Below are 19,756 nucleotides of genomic sequence, written 5' to 3'. Positions count from 1 at the left end.
TTTTGTACCAACTTTTTTTTTTGTTTAAAAGCAATCTGGCCTTTAAGTTATAAGTCCAGAGGTGCCTAGAAATTAAAACTCATTTTTGATATAATTTTTCCTTTCAACTTTTAAAAATGATATATTATCTCTACTATTAACAAAAGTTAACTTTAATTTGAATAAAAAATGAGCAAAAAAATTTCTTAATCATTTTTTATTATTTTTAGGTCATGTTCTATTATTTTTTTCCCTCAACTAGTGGTTAAGGTCAACCACAATGTAAATTGCTATATTTTAAATGTTGAGGGGGTAAAAATGCACTAAAGACAAGTTTAGAATTCCAAATATTCTAGGACTTATAATTTAATGGCTAAATTACAATTTCATCCCCTTTTTTTAGCCAAGGATATCCTCTTATTCAAACTAGAAGAAAAAGAACAAGGACCAATGGTAAATAATAAATTAACATAGGATATATTGGGTTATCCACCCTTGATAGATTGGCCTATTATATAAGTCCACGAGACTTTACTGTGAATATGAAGGAGTTTGGGTTCTTAAGCATAATATTCCATGGGCCTTTGCACGTAAACAACCATATTGTTCAATTTGTTGGATTGGAGGGAATGATTATACTGAATAACTTCCCACATCTAAAGCCAGTGAATATATGGGGGCAGTTTAGGTTCAACGTAATGGAATGTATTTTTTTACTTGTTCAATGAATCTTTTCAAGTAACGGTCTTCTATATTCTCTCTTGCTCAAAAATCTCTCTCTCATCTGTGTGCATTTGCTGTGAATCAAGAACCGAGTTCGATCCAGTAACTTCATTTCCACATATAACATTCATTTGGTATATCACATAAGGTTAGTTTTCTCCTCCAAATTCTTATATTGGTATCATAGTGATAGTTTTTCTTGGACTGCATTTTCCGTGTATGATAATTAAACATTGATTTGCTTACTCCATTTGTGTAAATCTACCAGCTCCATTCTCAGTTCTTTTTTATATAATCTACCTCTATTTGTTTTTATCATTGTTCTCACCAAACTAACATGTTTATATGCTTCTTGGTTGATATAAATGTTTTATATAAGACTATACACATTCTGCATGCAATCTATAGTGCCGAAAGTTACAATGTAAACAAACCAAAATAATGAGTGTTTGAAAACTGAGTTTTTTTGGACAAAAGGATTGCATAAACGTGTAGAGCTCAAAAAAATAGAGAAAATGACACAAGAATGTGCAAAATAAAAATTGAACAAAGGAGATATAGCCTCTGAAAGATTCAGGTCCATCGAAGAAACCAGGTCAAACTAACCCAATGGGAGGTTGTTGAAGACGTCTTTGTCAAAATGACATCATTTTGATGTGTTGTTCTACTTAAATTTTTTTTTTTGAGTTTTGGTTTTAGGCTGTGAGCCCAAACCATTAAAAAAATATTTTTTTGAATTGTGTTTCCAGCCTAAATCATTAAAAAAAATTATTGTGATGGTTATGGGTCCACGGGTTAGGTATAGAAAACCCATAGATACCTTAGCAGCTTTAGGTGGTGAAGCTTAGTCTTGATATGAGTCCTAAAATTGAGATATCCAAATAGAAGATGGAAAAAGTTTTATATGCTAGTACAATTAGAAGTCTGATGTAAGTAATGATGTGTACAAGACCAGACATTTGCTATGCCACAGGACTTGTGAGTCGCTACCAATTCAACCTCGGTGAAGGATGTTGGAAGGCTGTAAAGAGGATCTTAATATACTTAAAGGGTACTATTGACTATGCATTGTGTTACTAAGGGAATAATCTACGCTAGACAAGATACTCTAACACAGATTTAGGCGAAGATAAAGGTGAACAAAGATCGACTTCAGGCTACACTTTCTTGCTAAACAATGAGGCCATTTGTTGGAGCAGCAAGAAGTAGACATGCATTGCCCTACACTCTATGGAAGCTGAATTTGTAACATGTATTACAGTAGTGCAAGAGATTATATGATTGAAGAGATTTTTAAAACATCTTGAATTTGGAAATAAAAGTACAATCCAGTGTTAATTCATTATGACAATACTGCAACCATAGCCTGCACCAAAGATCCTAAGTAACACAACAAAACCAAACATATAGGCATCAAGTACAACTTTGTAAATGATTATATAGCGTAAAAGGTTATCATTGTTTAATACATTTTCATGAAATGTACGATAGCATATCCACTAACAAAACCCATAACCAAGGAGATATTTGAGAAACATTTAAGGGCTCTTGACATGTCTAGACTGTAAAAAGACAGACTTAATATAATATTTTGATTATATTAATGAGATTTTTTTCATTACTTCCATATGTGTACGCTCGTGAATATACAATGTTTAGTATGTCGTACATGTTAGTAGGGTTGACTCTTTCATACGAGCACCTACCTTTGACATTCAAATTAAAGAAAAGACATTTGTGTTCACCAGTAAGGCAACATAAATGTTGACATGGTAGAGAAGAAACACAAATCATATGTTGCCTTAATTAAAGCGCAAGTCGAGATGAGATCTATAAGTATACTTGGATCGAGTCATAGATCTTTATATCTATGACGCTTGTAACCAAACAACAAATTCTTTTAAATTAACATCATGTGAGATCAATAGAATAGAAGAATTTAGGTTTAGATACATTGAGTATCTGAATTTAAGTTTGAATAGTATTAATAATAACTGAAAACGACGTATGCTCTTACAAGCAAGAGTAACACCATAAGATGTGTTTCATATCACATGTGTTTAAGAATCATAATGGGAAGCAAGTGAATAAATCCCTACTTCATTATTATGGGAGTCCCAAAAAGGAAAAATTCTTTCAATAATTTCCTTTGACTTTGACATTATCATGAAGATGTGTCACAGTGTTTACTACTTTAACATACATTCCATGGTCATGATTGATGGGATATAAATGTATCATGTTAGGAAAGCGACTGTCTCCTATCAAATTAGTATATAGGTGAAAGGAAATTACCTTAGATATACATGTCCATGCTCAAATTCAAGACATGTCCTTTATGAAATAATTTATTAATTCATAAATATGGATACTATGCATATAAGAGAGACTATTTGAATTTTAGATTGACTTAAGAGGGATCAGATTAGTGATAATGAGAAAAGTATATATTAGTAAATATAGGACATTAAGGCACAAATTCAATTAAAAATAAATTCAACTATAGGGTTATTTGTGGTAGTCCTTAATATGATTCCTGGTACAAACACCTAAAATAAAAATGTCAAGCCTATGCAATCATGATAAAGCATCTCGTATGAAAGAAAAAAGAGAAAGAGATAAGACCTATGATATCTTATTCACTAAATGTGAGTGGGGGATGTTGGGTTATTCACCCTTGATAAATTAGCCAAATATATAAGCCCATGGGGCTTTACCGTGAATATAAAATAGTTTGGGTCTTAAGCACAATATTCCTTGAGCCTTTATGTATAAATAACCCCATTGTTCAATTTGTTGGATTAAAAGGAACGGTTATACCGAATAACTTCTTACATCCGAAGCCAACGCATATATGAGGGTAGTTTAGGTTCAACACAGTGAAATATATTTTTTTGCTCATTCGGTGAATCTTTTCAAGTGACAGTCTTCTACATTCTCTCCTGCTCAAAAATCTGTGTCATCTGTGTGCATTTGCTGTGAATAAAGAACTGAGTTCAGTTCCATAACTTCATTCCTACATATAGCATTCATCTGATACATCAGCTAGTTACAGGACATGAGCCAGTTTGGATAGGGGCTTGACAACCCAATCTAGAGAGCACATCATCTTAACCACAGTATACAGCACTGGCAATCCAATCTATGACAAATTTTGTACCCTCTTATACCAGCATAAGACATAAGGGGCAGATAGTATTCTCCTTTAAACAAGTTTTCAGGAGTTTAATTTTTAATTTTTATGATTAAAAACTCGTATAGTCTTTTTATAAGCAATGTAAAGGTGAATGCTTCTGCAACCCATTGGCCTGTTCATATTGCTGACCTCACATAATGTCATATCTTTTTACTGGCATTGTATGATGATTTAATTTTATTAATCTTTCTCTAAAATATCCTAATACGAGCAGACTTCAACGCGCATTAGATTTGTTTGGTCAAATATTTCACAAGAATTAAATTTTCATGGCCAACTTATTAGAGGGTTGGCGTATTAGTAGACTGCCCTGAACAAGTAGTTGGGAAACTTCAACAGATCTGCGAGGCATAATTAATATCCATATATAGTATAAGAGGTTAAATTTTACGACATCCTGATTTTTTTTTTGGCGTATAATAAAGTTCCTAACATAACCGATAATTTAAAAAAATAATATTTAAGATTTGGTGCTTTAGGTGACGTTTGGCCAAACTGCGATCATGCTTTTGACTCTGCGCGCTTTGCTAAGAGGGAGACTTTGAGTTCAACGCCGAATCATGCATATGTGAATGAAGTTTCAAAATAATTATATATACTTGCATGTTAATGCGACTGACACGAAAGACGCCTTGAATTGGTGTATCAAGAAGATCAGAAAACGACAGGTCGTCAGCATCATCAACCGCCGGCGCCAGCCACGGACTGGTTCAAAAATGGATTCCCACCACTTCCAGTTGGCCCGTTCCCTCCCTCACCAACGTATTTGTTACGTACTTTTCTTTTAGGAGTACTTTTCTTCTTTCCATTGCTTCAGAGTTCGAACCTAATAAATCAATTCGGTCAGCCAAAAAAAGAAAAAACGGTAATAAATCCATCCAAACAAAAAAACCCATAACTGTCACAACAATAATCAATAACAGCAACAAGAATAGTAATGGTAATAAAGTAAAATCACAAGTATGTATAGGGTTAGCCGTACCACACTACCAGACCTCTCTCCTAAAGGAGAAGGCTATACATTAATTTAGCATATTATGAGTATTATTAGCAAATTTTCGGGTGAACACTTAACCAATCCATTTTAGAGTAATTCAGAACAGCATTAATGTCTTAATGCCGCGTTTGAACATTTGGAAGATTAGTAACATGGATATGGATGGTCCTGATGAATTGCCTTAAGCAACGGGTATTAATTATAAGGATACGTGGAAAAGAAGAAGTGGTCCTTCAATTCCATGCACGCATGCTTTTGTAATTTTGAGAAATAATCATGTGGTCGTGGAACACCACCCATCTCCACGGGCAGTGGTTGTCACATTTCGAAAACCACATCTACTATAATTAATCATGTTTTTTTTTTTTTCATCCCAATTTATAAAATATTTTTACAACGTACGATCGATGTTACGCGATATGATATATTTTAAAAATCAATGCGAGTAATTCATTGGTAAAGATTATTCCAAAAATACTTTTAATTTTATTATTTCACTCTTTAGATGTTCTCTCTCTTATTAAATAAAATATTTTTAATTTTTTTAAGAAGTCAGATTCCAAACTGTAACCAATTAATTTAATCATTTTTCACAATTTTTTTTTGCCAAAACACAAGTCAATTTTATTAGTCAACAAAAAAATAATACACACACTAATAGCTAAAAGCTAAAGCCAACAAAGAAAAAAGAACACTCAAAATCATATACATCTAGAACCAAACACACAAACCTAAACCAAAAAAAAAAAAAAAATTCAAACCAGTCAAAATGAACAACAAATACAAGAGAAAGGAAATCAGAACAGTACAAAAACCACACTAAAACAAAACAGTCATCAACTATATAGCAACAACACCACCTTAACCAACCTCCACGCCTTTCAGTTTTCAACCTGCCTTCCTTTAACAAAAGAAAAAAAAAAAAGCCTCAAATCATTGGTCAAAATATTAATCAAAGGAGGATGTTGGTGACAAAACCCATTCAAAAGAACACAATCCCTTTCTATAAGACACAGCTACCCAATCAACTGCTTCATTACCCCTTTTTACATGAAAGAGTAATAACAAAACCAGAACATTTAGCTAAAGCATCGAAAACTTCATTCATCTCCCACCTAACCCTCCAGTCAGCTGTTGTTATTGAATTCTTCTTGTAGTACCAGTAAAGGTCTGAACAATCAGTCTCTTTGTCAGCATCTTTCCCATTTTGGTCATTCAAGATTAAAATAGCTTTTTTAATCGCCAATACTTCAGCCATGAATGGAGAATCAGCTTGCCCCGTCTCTCCAAATCCCCAGAGCATTTCTCCTTTAATGTTCTTGCAAATCAAACCAATAGCAGCAGTGTTAGTGATTAAATCATAAGATCCATGTTATTCACAATTTTCTAGAAAAACGTTTTATAAAATGGGACAAAAATAATTACTATATACTCAAAGAATAGGGAGGGAAAAAAAAATCTAATACAAAAACTAAGTTTTCATGTCATTTTTTTCTAAAAGATAGTGATATGATAGGAGCATATAATTTAATGATGATCATGAACATAAACACATAGTAATATAATTGAAACGAATGTGTTCAGGCCAAAAAAAAAAACAATTTTTGAAACGAATGTGGGGCGTGAATGAGGAGAATCATGATAACACCTTTTCGCACATAAATCTTAGCTGTTAGACTTTTAAAGGGAGACTGGTTATTCTGACCTGTGACGGCGACCCTGAGGCATGCCAGGCACTCGCTGGATACGGATCATGTACAGTAAAAACCGTGAATTTTTATATAATAATTAATAAAATAAGTATATAAAAAAGTTCCTTATTTATAAATATACAATCACGTTTTATTTAAAATAAAAATTTATAAAATATATAATATTTTTAATAAATTTGTTATAATTAATTTAGACAATATAAATTTTATTTAAATAGTTTAGTTTAACATTAATTTTTTTATTTTTTATAAATTAATTATCTAGATATTCTTTAAATAGTTCAGATTTGATTTTAATTTATATTTAAAAATTTTAACTTATATTTTAATTTTTTTTGGAAAGTGCTAAAAATATTATCTTTATTTTTAATATTATATTAATCAACATAAAAAATTATAAAAATTATAAAAAATCTAATATTAATTATAAATTGTAGTGCATCTGAATAATTATTTTATAAAAATAAAAAAATTAATATTAAATTAATACATTCAGATAAAATCTATAATATTCAACTTAATTATTAACAGAGTTATTAAAAATATTTTATTTTTTATAAATTTTTATTTTAAATAAAATGTGATTGTGCGTGTGTAAATGAGAAACTTTTTTATATATTTGTTTTTTAATTAGACATTAAATAAAAATTTATGGTTGAGATTTTTCAGTTTTCATTCACTGCACGGTTTTAACTGCACGTGATCCATACCTGACCATCGCCACCACCCCTGCATCTCTTCTTTCATACACTGATAGACACCCAGATGCCTTTTATTTTTTAACCACCGATTAAAAAAAAAAAAACGCGTGGGGTATAAAAAATTTAGACTAAAACAGACTATTGTATAATACGCAGTACACAGCTGTTGTTACCTCTTGGGAATGTGCCAAAAACCACTCTCAATTAACTAATATATAATCATTTTCCATTCTGACAAATCCAAAGTGAATATCGACGAATTCTTTGAAACTTCCATGGATAAATTAGTTAATATATTTGCTAACAAATCTTTAGTTAACCCAGACCACTATTTATTATTATTATTATTAAACGCATGAAATGATTCTTTTGATTGACAAATTTTATTGATTTTGGACAAATTCGACTATCATTAATATTTTTTTACTCCCTCGCTCACACACTATACTTTCTCAAAGGAAAGGCTCCCACGCATACACCACGCCGGTTTGAACCCGCCACCTCACTCATCTGAGGGTGACTTGAGCGTTGCTAAGCCAGTAAGAAGTCGTCGTCGTCGTCGTCGTCATTGTTATTATTATTTAAAGCTGCGTAGATTGAGCAGCAAGCCTCTTTGCTTGCACACCCACCCAATCATTTGTTTTTTTTAATTATATATATATATATATATATATTTGTTTGTTTGTTTGGGGAATAACTTTTTTTATATAAATAAAAAATTAGATGAGTTAGACATGAGAGATTCATTAGAATTAGGACATGTATTCAATTTAAAAATATTTATAAATCATCCAATAATAAAATGATTATAGTAGTATCGAGATTTTATCTTATAATCTTATAAGTAATGAACTAAATTTTTAATAGCCAAATCAACATTTGTTAGTAAAAAAATAACTTTTTTAAAGGAGCTTCTCTCAAGATATTGCATACTCCATCTATTAAAAAAATAAGACATTTTTAATTGAATCTTATTTTTTAATAAAGTAATTACTTACTTTTCAACTAATTCTATCTTTTCATATTTACCTCTATTAAATACTTTACAATAAATATAAAGTTATTTCAATAGAGACATTTAAAAAAAAAAAGATAATGATTACATCTCGAAAGACTAAAAATATTTTATATTTTTAAACATTTAATTTTTAAAAAAATGTCTTACATTCTTAAACGAAAAAATAAATAAAATGAATTATGATTTTTAAAGGGAAATATTATTTCTTTTTCGGTCAATAATTTGCACCCATCGAGAAAAAAGTCGACCTGTGGGTGATTATTATTTAAATTTTTATAATAAGCTATGATAGGATAATTTTTTTTTACATTACCACGATTCCATAATAATAGTTAATGATACCGCTATTCAATCACATCGCCTTTGCCATAGCAACCAAAGGAGTTTCTCAAATTAAAAAATCATCAATGATGAATAATTTTGAAATTAAGTCAGTAAAATTTAAATGCAAAAATGAAAAATATACGAATGAAAATTTGTAGCTTCAAATACCATCGATTAAAATATTAACATATTAATTAAAATAGAATTACTCTTCTACCCCCAAAAAAAAAAAGCAGAAGAAGAATTACTGTAATAATAAAAAATAAATGGACAAAGGGATGTGAGAGGTGACAAGTGGCATCTTGTAAACGATGATGGAAGAAGAGAAGGATAATAGTGTAATTTCAGAGTGTGATTACGTGACAGGCGATCGTTGTCTCATATGCGAGCCAATCGAGATGCACCTCAAAGCGCTCCACGCGCCACAGCAAAATACAGGGGTAGCGAATTTCACTTTTCACCTGCAATTCCAAAGAGGTGCGCCACTACTCCTTCTGCAATACGCCCGATTCTCTGAATCCCTTAGCTGGGATCAGAGGATCGACATCTCCTTCATCATCCAGTGTATATCAACGATTGGCTTCACTCCTGAAAAGTGAAAATCCGGCAAGGGAGATCGCAATCTACTTTTGCTTGAATCTTGACTGAGAATTTGAGGAAAGAGATATCAGAAGTGAGTCTTCCGAGCGTGAGGGTTTCTAAGAATGGGTACTCCCCAAAGTGATGGAAGAATGGAGGGATGGTTGTATCTTATACGCTCTAACCGCTTTGGATTGCATTTCTCGCGAAAGCGCTACTTCGTCCTCGACGGCCACCTTCTCAAGAGTTTCAAATCTGTTCCTAGTTCAAGCAATGAGGTTCATCCTCCTCTCCTATATGCCCTTGTTTTCTTCCTTGATCCTGCCCATTGCTTGGACTTTGGGAGTTTCGCTTCTTGCTGAGACGCTAATGAAGTTGAACCAATTTTCTCTATTTTTACGTCTTTTTGTGGTTTTATTTGGATAAATATTATATCATTTCGTTTCCACTTCTTTGTTAGCAAAGGTTAGCGTCATGTATTCAGAACTAGATTGTTCCACCGGCGGTTGTCGTTTCTCGTTGGATATGAGTTGACGGGTTGACTAGAAGATAGCATACGCATACGCATACGCGCGCGCGCGCGCGCGAGACTGAATGATTGGATGATGTTATTTTAGTTTCTTTAGAAGTGCATGAAAGATATATTGAATTGGTTTTATAAGATGTTCATTTTTGGTAAGATTGTTAATCGTTTCAGAGGGAAACGATGCAATCGGTATTTCATAAAACGCGTCTTAGTGACAAAACAAAGATCACAGGGACATGTTATTCTTGTTTTATATACAAGGGTGTTATGCCCCAAAAACATCTTGGGTGCCAATGCTGCGCACTCACGCCTGTGCATGCATCAGTCCACAATAACCCTGGATGATAAGATTAAGACAATCGCATGTCAAACTCTGAAGTTTGGAACCTACTTTGGGAGCCTTCATATCAATCTATCCCCCAAGACGATGTCTGACAATCGATGAGTGAAGCAAACATCTTGCAGAATTTGGCTTTGTTTCACTCTGTTTTAATAAGAGTTTTATTCAGAGAGTAATGACATAATGTTTTATTCAGAGAGTAATGACACAATGTTTCACTCTTATTCAAACACTTTTTTTTTTGGTCGAACTTCATGAAACCAATCAGCTACTTTTCATGTATTTCTAATTTCTTAACCCTCGTCATTATCTTAATAGAAACTGAAAATTTTGACTTTCTATGTTTGAAAATGAAAGTGAAAGTTACCAAATTTGATATTGACCTTTTCAATGAGGTGAATTAAGTTTTTGTTTTACTTGATCAAATTTGAGGAAGTGAAACCTTTTTCTAACTGTATGTCAGGATCCTCTTAGAAGTGCTATCGTAGATTCTTGCATACGAGTCACAGACAATGGGAGGGAAAGCATTAACAGAAAAGTATAAGCACTGTTTCTTGGTGGTTTAATGTTGATATTTGTCTCAAATTTCTATTCAAATCAATATGCACCACTTACATATACTTAATAGTAATTCTTTTTACATATTGCAGGTATTCTTCATATTTACTCTTTACAACACCTCAAATCACTGTGATCAATTAAAGGTGAGATCACTATTAGGGACACAAAATTTCATTTGAAATTTTAATGCTAAATCATATAATGTGATTGTTATAGTTAGGAGCAAGCCGTCCTGAAGAAGCAGCAAGATGGATTCAATCCTTTCAGGAAGCATCCTTAAAGGTACAAGATCTCACCAACTTTGAAGTCCAAAATGAATCTTCTTTGTTAAAAATAGAAACTTTTGCTATGAATGTGTGCAGCGTGCTCCTGATCTTGGTGATATTCATGTAGCTTGCTCTAAGAGGAGATGGCAGTCGTTTAGGTAAATTTTTTATGCCATATGGAAAACAAATGTACTGCAATGAGAAATTTCAAGATGTCTGAAATAACAACTTTGAATTATTATTCACTCGTGACGTTATTTTGACATTTTTATTGCATTACCCTTAATACTATTGGTGTTGCTATGCTTACAGATTAAATGGTTCTAGCCGGAAAAGTCACTCAAATTCTTTAGACTGGACTCGTTTTTCTTCTACAAATTTGGATCCTGTGACATCTGATGTTGTTGCTCCTTCACCCTGGATAATATTTGGCTGCCAAAATGGTAAAAGTTATAATTCATTTTTTGCTGATTGAGGTAGTTAAAATTACGCATACACATTCATGGGTGTTATGCAGGTTTGCGACTATTTAAGGAAGCAAAAGATAGAGATTCACATGGAAAGGTTGGTAAATTTTCTGTTCACCTATTATTATTTTATAAAGAACTTTGAATTATTGAATATGGTCTTATCTTCAGAAGTGGGATGATCACCCTGCAATAATGGCTGTTGGTGTGGTTGATGGGACTTCAGAAGCCATTTTCCGTACTCTTATGTCACTTGGTCCTTCAAGATCAGAGTAAGTCTGTTAAGTGCATGAGATATTCTTGCAGTTTAAATTTTTATTCTTCCCCTTTCCATTTAACCCTTAATAATTCTTTCTTCTTTAACAAGGAGATGTTATGTTATATTGATGGGATGCTTTGTAATTTGAAAGCAACTTTGAGCTGGTATACAGACATGTGATCTTAGGGCGTTTACCTTCCCCCACTCCCCCCACTCATCAACGCAAATTTTTAAGTGTCAATCAGCCAAATACAAAATAAAGGGCCTTGTTTATGAAACTAGTGTGGCTATATATTATTTTGTTCGAGAATTTAATCAGGTGCAAATAATAAATGCAAACAATTAGACATAGTTTTGTTAGGTTGTGAAAGGGCCAAGATTGAGTAGTATGATCATGTTGATCAGTGACTGTGCACAGAAAACTGAAGTGCACACAATTTTTTAAACCTTGGTTGTCAGGCTTGTTTTGCATAGCCATATTATTGAGGTCATCACTATTACCATTATATATTGAACTGCAGATGGGATTTCTGTTTCTTCAAGGGGAGTGTGGTTGAGCATTTGGATGGTCACACTGACATTATCACAAGCAGCTATACAGTGAATGGTTGCCTTGGTAACATCCAAGCTTTCATTATATGTGCCAATAGCTGATTTGAGGCTATAACCTTGTCTTTTCTTATATTAAGTTCTATTCCTGTTGTATCATGCTTTATAGGGGAATGAAACGGAGAGATCTGTTGTTGCGACGTTATTGGAGGAGAGAAGATGATGGAACCTATGGTAGTTTTGATTGGTGGAAAAATATGATTGAAAACATATGTGAAGTTTGAGAACACGTAGTATTTGAATGGAAGTAATTTATATTTTTGGTTTTCCTTGTCACAGTTATCCTATACCATTCTGTGTTTCACAAGAAGTGTCCCCCTCAGAGAGGCTATGTCCGTGCATGCCTTAAAAGTAATGTATGCTTGAACAATAAAAGTAGTTAATATTTCTGTACCATATTATTTTTTGGTATTGTGCTCAGTTTCAATCATCTTTATTCTGAACTTGAATGGCACACTGACCTTTTAAATGATTTTTTATGACTTTAATCACCATTGTCATCATCTTATCAAATTATGTAAACTTGAGGATTTCTAACTTTGTCCTTTTAAATCTCTGGTGTCTTTGGAGTTTCTCAAGATGTCCTATGTGAATTATGTTGAATTAAAGCGGTTGGGAATGACAACCTGCATTCTCTTTCAGGTGGAGGTTATGTTATATCACCGGTGAGCAAAGGAAAGCAATCTGTTGTAAAGCATATGCTTGCTATTGATTGGAAATTCTGGAAGTCTTATCTAAAAACTTCGGCAGCCCGTTCCATAACTATTCAAATGCTTGGCAGAGTTGCTGGTTGTTTCTTTTGTCTATTAAGTTTTCTTATTGGACATTAATTGTTTATTATATATAACTTGATACTCCATATTCAAATTTGGAGGATTAAGATTGTGTTTTAATTATTTTTTCCCTCTTGCATATGCAGCTCTGAGGGAGTTATATAGAGCAAGACTCGGAAATTGTTCTTCCTCTGATTGTTCATCTGGAGAGTTGACAAGAAGAGTCAAGTTTCCTATAAAGGAAGTGGATGACAACTTCAATATCCAAACACAGGCAGAAAATGAGAAAACTTATGCTGACACAGATGGGGAAGTGGATCAAACACAATCAGAGCACGCAAGCCTTGTTGGTCTAAACGATGCAGATGATGAATTTTTTGATGTTCCGGAACCATCAGATTGTGATGAATCAGAAAATGGATGGACACCAGATTGTAGTCACAAGAAGTTCCAGGTAAAAAGCTATTTAAAAATAATTTTGTTTTATATAATGCTGAAAAATGATCAAATCATGTCCCTGGTGTGATTCATATCTTCAGACCTGATGTTTATCTCCATATTTCTGTCAATATGCATTTGGTAATGGCTAATCAATGCTATAAATGAGCTGTCAAATGCCGTTTATCATTCTCAATTTGGAATATCTGCTTGATCATTTAGAAAATAGTGCTTGGCTTTTACGAATAATCAGACTTTGTCATCAACGGACTGCCAAATGACACTAATTGCTAGTTCTTACTTTTATTCTAAACCATGAACTTGTATAATTGTCAGAGATTTAATAGTTCTATTTTTTTTTTAAAAAAAAAGACTTAAGTTGCCCAACTATTTGTTTGAGTTGCCCACTAGTCTGTATGATCTGTATGACTCTTAAAAACTGGAAAATGAATTCTTCAGATACAGGGATAACTATCACAGGAAGGGGAATACTCCCAGCATGCATCTCTTATTAATATTTGTCCCCGGCTTCATGCTTTCTTATTTCCAGGCCCAAAACCATGTGAATTGCTTAAAACATTTTTTAATCTCAATTTCTAGGACTGGTACAGAAGGGCCTTTTCATGCACCCCTTTGTCTAAGGTAGAGAGAAATGTGATGACTTCCTTACAGTAAATTTGGTCGTTTACTAAAATGTAATTACAATAGCAGGACTTTCAATTTAACTGAGGTTGTGTCATTGTTTGTTTCTCCCCAGTTGTCTTTATCTTATCAAGCCAGCTTCGTGGCTATGCTCTGAGATGGCTTATATTTGATTTCATGCATTTTTGTTTAGTCTTACATTTTAGCTTTTTTTCTTGTTGAGACTCATTGGGTGTTTATTGCAAAGATGCTCAGCTTGGTGAGATTCAAGCTGTTGCTGTCCCAAAGGAGGGGCAGCATCTGATCATATTTTAATTACGTGCCTCATAATGCATGTAATTCACTCAATAGTTTTATAATTTTGGATTCCCCTCCACCCTGCCCCATCCCTCCTCCTCGATATTCTTTGAGTTCATGTCATTTTTGTTCAGAGTGATGTTAATTTTGCGATTTGCTTGATATGTCTCCATTTGTTCTTGTGAATCTGAGAATTTCAGGAAAGTCGTCATCCCAAGTTGTCAACTGCTGCTAGTTTTGTGAAAAGATTGCACGACCTTGCAGGTGATTAGTGTTACGTTTGATGGCATATCACCATTATATTTGATTTTCTTCTATGATAGTTTGATTAACAATGCCTCGAGTTAATACATTGCAGTTCAGAAAAGGGGTTATGTAGACTTGCAAGAGATGATCAGGGAAGAAAGTATCCCATGCTCCTATGGTTCTACACTTCCAAAAGATCCTGCATGTACTGTCCTTTCCAGTTGGACGGAAGCAGATCCTTCTACTTTCCTGATTCGTGGAGAAAATTATCTGGAAGACCGTGTGAAGGTACGTGTGGCAACAATTGATTTCTAATTAAAATATTTGGCCCAAAAAAAAAAAAAAACACTTGGTGCATTGCCCTGGTGGCGAAGTTGTCCCATTGCATGTTTTGTTTTGCTGTTATGCATATTGTTACTTTGCCCTCATAGGACAGTCAAGTCCCAGATTTTGTCTGTCTTATACATCTACGTACAGTCCAGATGCTTTAATTAAAGATAATGACCATGAATATGAAGTGGGAAATATATTACATTCAGTATCTTCTTATCCTTGATTCTGTTGCGGACATTATTCCTATTCTCAAACTTCTACACTCATTCAAGTTAGAGGTGAAATGACTCTTTGAATGACGATTGTTTTGTGTTGTACACTTGTACTTATCTCTTGGTGTTAATGAGTAGGTTAAAGCAAAGGGAACCTTGATGCAAATGGTTGGTGCAGATTGGCTTAGATCTGACAAAAGGGAGGATGATCTTGGTGGTCGCCCTGGGAGCATTGTGCAGGTTGACTTTGACCTTGTTTTTCTGGTTCTCGGTATTGATAATGTTGAATTCTGCATTAGCAACCTATGGTTTACATTAAAAGAAAACCAACTTGATCAAGCTTTTACTTGCAGAAATATGCTACACAGGGTAGATCTGAGTTCTTCTTCATTGTAAATATTCAGGTTGGTTGCGATTTTGTTTTTTTATATATTTATTATTATATTTTTGCTGCTATAACATTTATTAGGTTCTTTCTTTTGACCAGGTTCCAGGTTCTACAACATATAACCTTGCACTATACTACATGATGAATGCCCCTATTGAAGATTCTCCTTTGCTAGAGAGTTTCGTCAAGGGTGATGACGCCTTTAGAAATTCAAGATTTAAACTTATACCATACATATCCAAGGTTAGCAAATGTCATCACTGGTACAATCTGCTCATTTGCAGCCAAATAGCTCGTGTATATTGGAGCTTGAAGATATACTTTCTCCTCTTCTTTCCATCCTATTTCAATGTAAACAAAAACAAGTTAATGACGCATCATGCTTTAAGATTGCATGAATCTGTGTAACTTAAATCTCGAATCATGTTAGAAACCTCTAGGCCTCTATCGTACCCTTGCTGCATCCCTAATGGCTTCCCTGACCACTTTTAGGTTTTGCAGAAAGTGGTAACACTTTGTTCAGTGGAACTGTGCTTTATTTTCTTCCTAAACTGGGTTTCTGGCTTAGTTGTATTTAGGAGGTGTTTTGAATACCCTACCCAACATCCCCAAAAGTCCTCCTAGAAAGTTGGCTATCTAAAGCCTTGTTTGAGTGGGGTTTTTTTCCTGAAAGGCCATCAACGAAACCTAGAAGTCCTGGAAAAGTGAATTTGGCAAACGCAAGTGGGAGTTACCTTCACCGTTTTTGAAGTTAGTTTGGCAAGAATTCTTTCACCGTTTAACCAAATAAACACTTTGTTACTCAATTTGAGGTGTTGCTTTGTTAGATTTCTTTCCCACAATGGTCCTATACTGTGACATGAGAAATGATTTAGAGAGATTTTTATTGCAGCATCCTTTTGTTTAAGAGGCAAACTTTACATTCTTGTCATTTGTCTTTCCCATGGAATGAGTCTTGACGATCCTACTTTCAGGGTTCATGGATAGTAAAGCAGAGTGTGGGAAAGAAGGCATGTCTTATTGGTCAAGCTCTGGAAATCAATTATTTCCAGGGGAAGAACTATATGGAGGTAATTATGCATTAATAATGACTCAAAATGATTAATTCATCATTAGATGAAGATGTTTACTATTCAGAGTTAGAATTTGCGAATGTGTCCTGTCTTGATGTGGTATTCATAGAACATTATGAACACAGCCAAGGAGGTAATCACTAGACGTATAAGTTCGAATCATCTCACTTTCTAAGTTTGTTTCGAATTCATGCCAACCTTTTCAGCTTGGAGTTGATATTGGATCTTCAACGGTTGCGAGAGGCGTTGTGAGTCTTGTGCTGGGGTACCTCAACAATTTGGTTATTGAGATGGCATTTTTAGTACAGGTAACACTCAATGCAAATTTACCGATGTTCTGGGTTCTGACTAATGTCTTGCAAATTTCGTGAGGATAGAAAAAAACTGGTCAAATTTATACTCCTGTAACAATATTTTACTGCGTTCTGGACTTTCTTTTGCGACGTCATGATCATGCGGTAATGGCCAATATATGTTGCTCAGGGAAACACGCGCGAGGAGCTCCCTGAGTATCTTCTTGGAACCTGTCGCCTTAACCATCTTGATGCGTCCAAGTCAGTCAGCTTGAAGCAATAATTTTTTTGAACTCACAATATGTATATAAATTCATGATTGAAATTTAATTATTTTTTTTGAAGAAAAATAGATTATTGTCTCCGTGATGATAAATTACCAGAAGCCATTATTTCATTCAATCAAATTGAGTTTTACAGTGGGCTGTATTGCTAAACCATTGGCGGGATGGGGGGATTGCTATTTGTAAAATCTTATATACTTGTTCGGTAGAAGCTTATATCTCAAATCTGGTATAGGTGATATTATTCTTGACTTGGCATCCATACTCATGCTTTATGTGCGCTTAGTATTTTGAGACTTTTGAGAGTAGAGATTATTGGGACAAATTCATACTTCATGGTTTCAAATGCACAAGGATTTCTTTTCTCTTGTAATATTTTATCTTAAACCCAATAAATTAAAATTTACGATTTTATACACTAGATTCAAACTGGTCCATAAAAAATGTTTATACCTTTCATATTTCATGTTAAGCTTAATGAACTCATTTAAATTTTGGAACCCGCTGAATGCGATCTCACTCGTAATGAGGTGTAAGGATTTTTCTTTTATTTTCTGTTTTTGTTATCTTTAATATTTCAACTTATTCTTAAGCTTATATGTCCGTACATTTGTTATTTTTTAAATATATTTACAGATGGATATTTTTTCAACTTTTTATGCTTATATACTTTTAATTAATTAATTTTCCTTGCAACTAAAGAGAAATTGAAAATTCTATAAAACGATTTGATAATTTTAATGATTTTTGCAACGATGGTTGAAGTGTAACGTAAAGAGTGATGCAATTATTTAGGTGGTTGTGATCTTAGGATTGTTTTGAAAAAGCATTTGTGATGATTTATTTGCGAGGAAAGGATTTATAAGCTGGAACGAGTGAAAAAAGGTTCTTGACCAGGGTTTTAAAAAAAAATGACTGATCAAATTGGGAATTGGCCAGTGGTCGGGTTCGATAGAGACCATCAAACCGCTAGTTGCATGAATCAGTCAAAAAATGGGTCAACTGGTCAAAATTAAGGATGAGCCGGAAAAATGGGACAATTGAGCAAGTGGAGATTGGAAGAAACCAGATTTGGAAAAAGAAGGGGAAACGAACGGAAGAAGTCAGAGAGAAGGTGAAGATGAGAAAAGTGAAAGAGATTCACCCAAAAAAAAAAAAGAAAGAAAGAAAGAAAGAAAAGAACACATATTGCAACAAACCACCACCATAGAAATGCTTTTACAGTGAAGTTTTTATGGCTTCTTTGATATGATGGAAATTATTTTGATGAAAATGAAAATAGATATGAAAGTAAAAATGAAAATGGATATGGAAGTGAATATGAGGTTTAATGATATGTTTGGTATGTCCATGAAATCCTGGTATAATTTTTATCAAAACACATTCATAATATTAAAAGACCAAAATATCCTTATTGAAAAAATACCTAGACCAACATAACCACTCTTCTCCATATTGCTACTGAAAGAACCACCGCACCATCGAAGAACAATCAACAAGACTCTAGATTCAACAATCAACAAAAGTTACCATTGAAACAACAAATGGAGATTCAACAATCAAAAAACCAAAGACAAAGATTGAGAGGAAAAGGGAGGTCCAAATTCAACACTTTTATTCTGCAACAATCAAGAAATCGAAGATGAAGATCAAGAGGGAAAGGGAGATTGTGAGGGAAATCTAGATTCAATACTTGCTCTACAACAATCAAGAAATCAAAAACGAAGATTTAGATTTAAGAAATCACTCTCTTTGTGTAACACTTTCAGACTTAGAAGATTGAGGGGGAGAGAACACCTAAATCAAAGTAGTTTCTCTCTCGATCTCCTTTTGGTTTTGAGCCTCAATCTTAGCAAATCGGAGGTTAGATTTGAAGTCACCTTCAAGCTTTAGCTATAAAATCGAAGATTGCTATTGTTGGAAGAGGAAGAGGAAGAGTTGCTATCGATTTTCACTATTAATGGAGGTTTCTGTGGCTAGAGGTTGCTCGTAGTCGCTATCTCAAAGCCAAAGGTCACTATCGCTAGGTGCTAGAAGTCGCTAGAGGTTTCCAATGCTGAGAAGGTCGCCAGCGCTGGTTGCTAGGTGCTAAGATGGTGGATGGAAAGTTGAATGGAGTAAGAGAAGAAGGGGTAAAAGATGAAAAATGAAGGATGGAATTTAAAAATTGAATATTTTTTATGAAATCAATTCCATCAAATTTGGTGTAATTGATTTTTAACATACCAAACTAACTATGTTTTAAATTTTATTTCCATTTCTAATTCTTAAGGCAAGATTCTAATATACCAAACGGAACCTTAGATGAGATGAAAATCGACACCCTGCACTTCTTGGAGGGTCACTTTTTGTGGTGGAGAAATGATCTTTTGTTTATTAATTATATTTATTTTAATATTATCTTTTGATTCTTGAAAATTAGGATTTGAAGAAGATGTAATCAATAAATTTTATTATTACATGAATTTTTTTTAAACTATCTTCTAAAATTGGGATTGAACAAGTATAATAAAGTGTTCT

At 33.6% G+C, this 19,756-nt stretch overlaps 1 protein-coding gene across 1 annotated transcript; it reads left to right on the top strand.

The window, feature by feature from the left end:
* Window positions 1-9,057: 9,057 nt before the first annotated feature.
* On the top strand, window positions 9,058-17,487 carry LOC129313168 (protein ENHANCED DISEASE RESISTANCE 2). Its single transcript, XM_054956117.1, is given in 22 exon segments — window positions 9,058-9,507; window positions 10,559-10,633; window positions 10,746-10,799; window positions 10,873-10,938; window positions 11,019-11,080; window positions 11,235-11,365; window positions 11,440-11,486; window positions 11,561-11,661; window positions 12,170-12,228; window positions 12,231-12,264; window positions 12,367-12,431; window positions 12,537-12,608; window positions 12,900-13,046; window positions 13,177-13,484; window positions 14,608-14,671; window positions 14,766-14,941; window positions 15,337-15,438; window positions 15,552-15,602; window positions 15,686-15,829; window positions 16,561-16,656; window positions 16,866-16,967; window positions 17,143-17,487. Coding segments are annotated over 22 exon segments (2,202 nt in total). The 5' UTR covers window positions 9,058-9,354; the 3' UTR covers window positions 17,236-17,487.
* Window positions 17,488-19,756: the final 2,269 nt, after the last annotated feature.

Source organism: Prosopis cineraria, unplaced genomic scaffold, assembly GCF_029017545.1.
Source record: "Prosopis cineraria cultivar Desert tree isolate PC_DT_omini unplaced genomic scaffold, ASM2901754v1 PC6, whole genome shotgun sequence".
Classification (NCBI taxonomy): domain Eukaryota; kingdom Viridiplantae; phylum Streptophyta; class Magnoliopsida; order Fabales; family Fabaceae; genus Prosopis; species Prosopis cineraria.
Note: the sequence above shows the minus strand (reverse complement) of the source record. Positions and strands in the feature narration are given on the sequence as shown.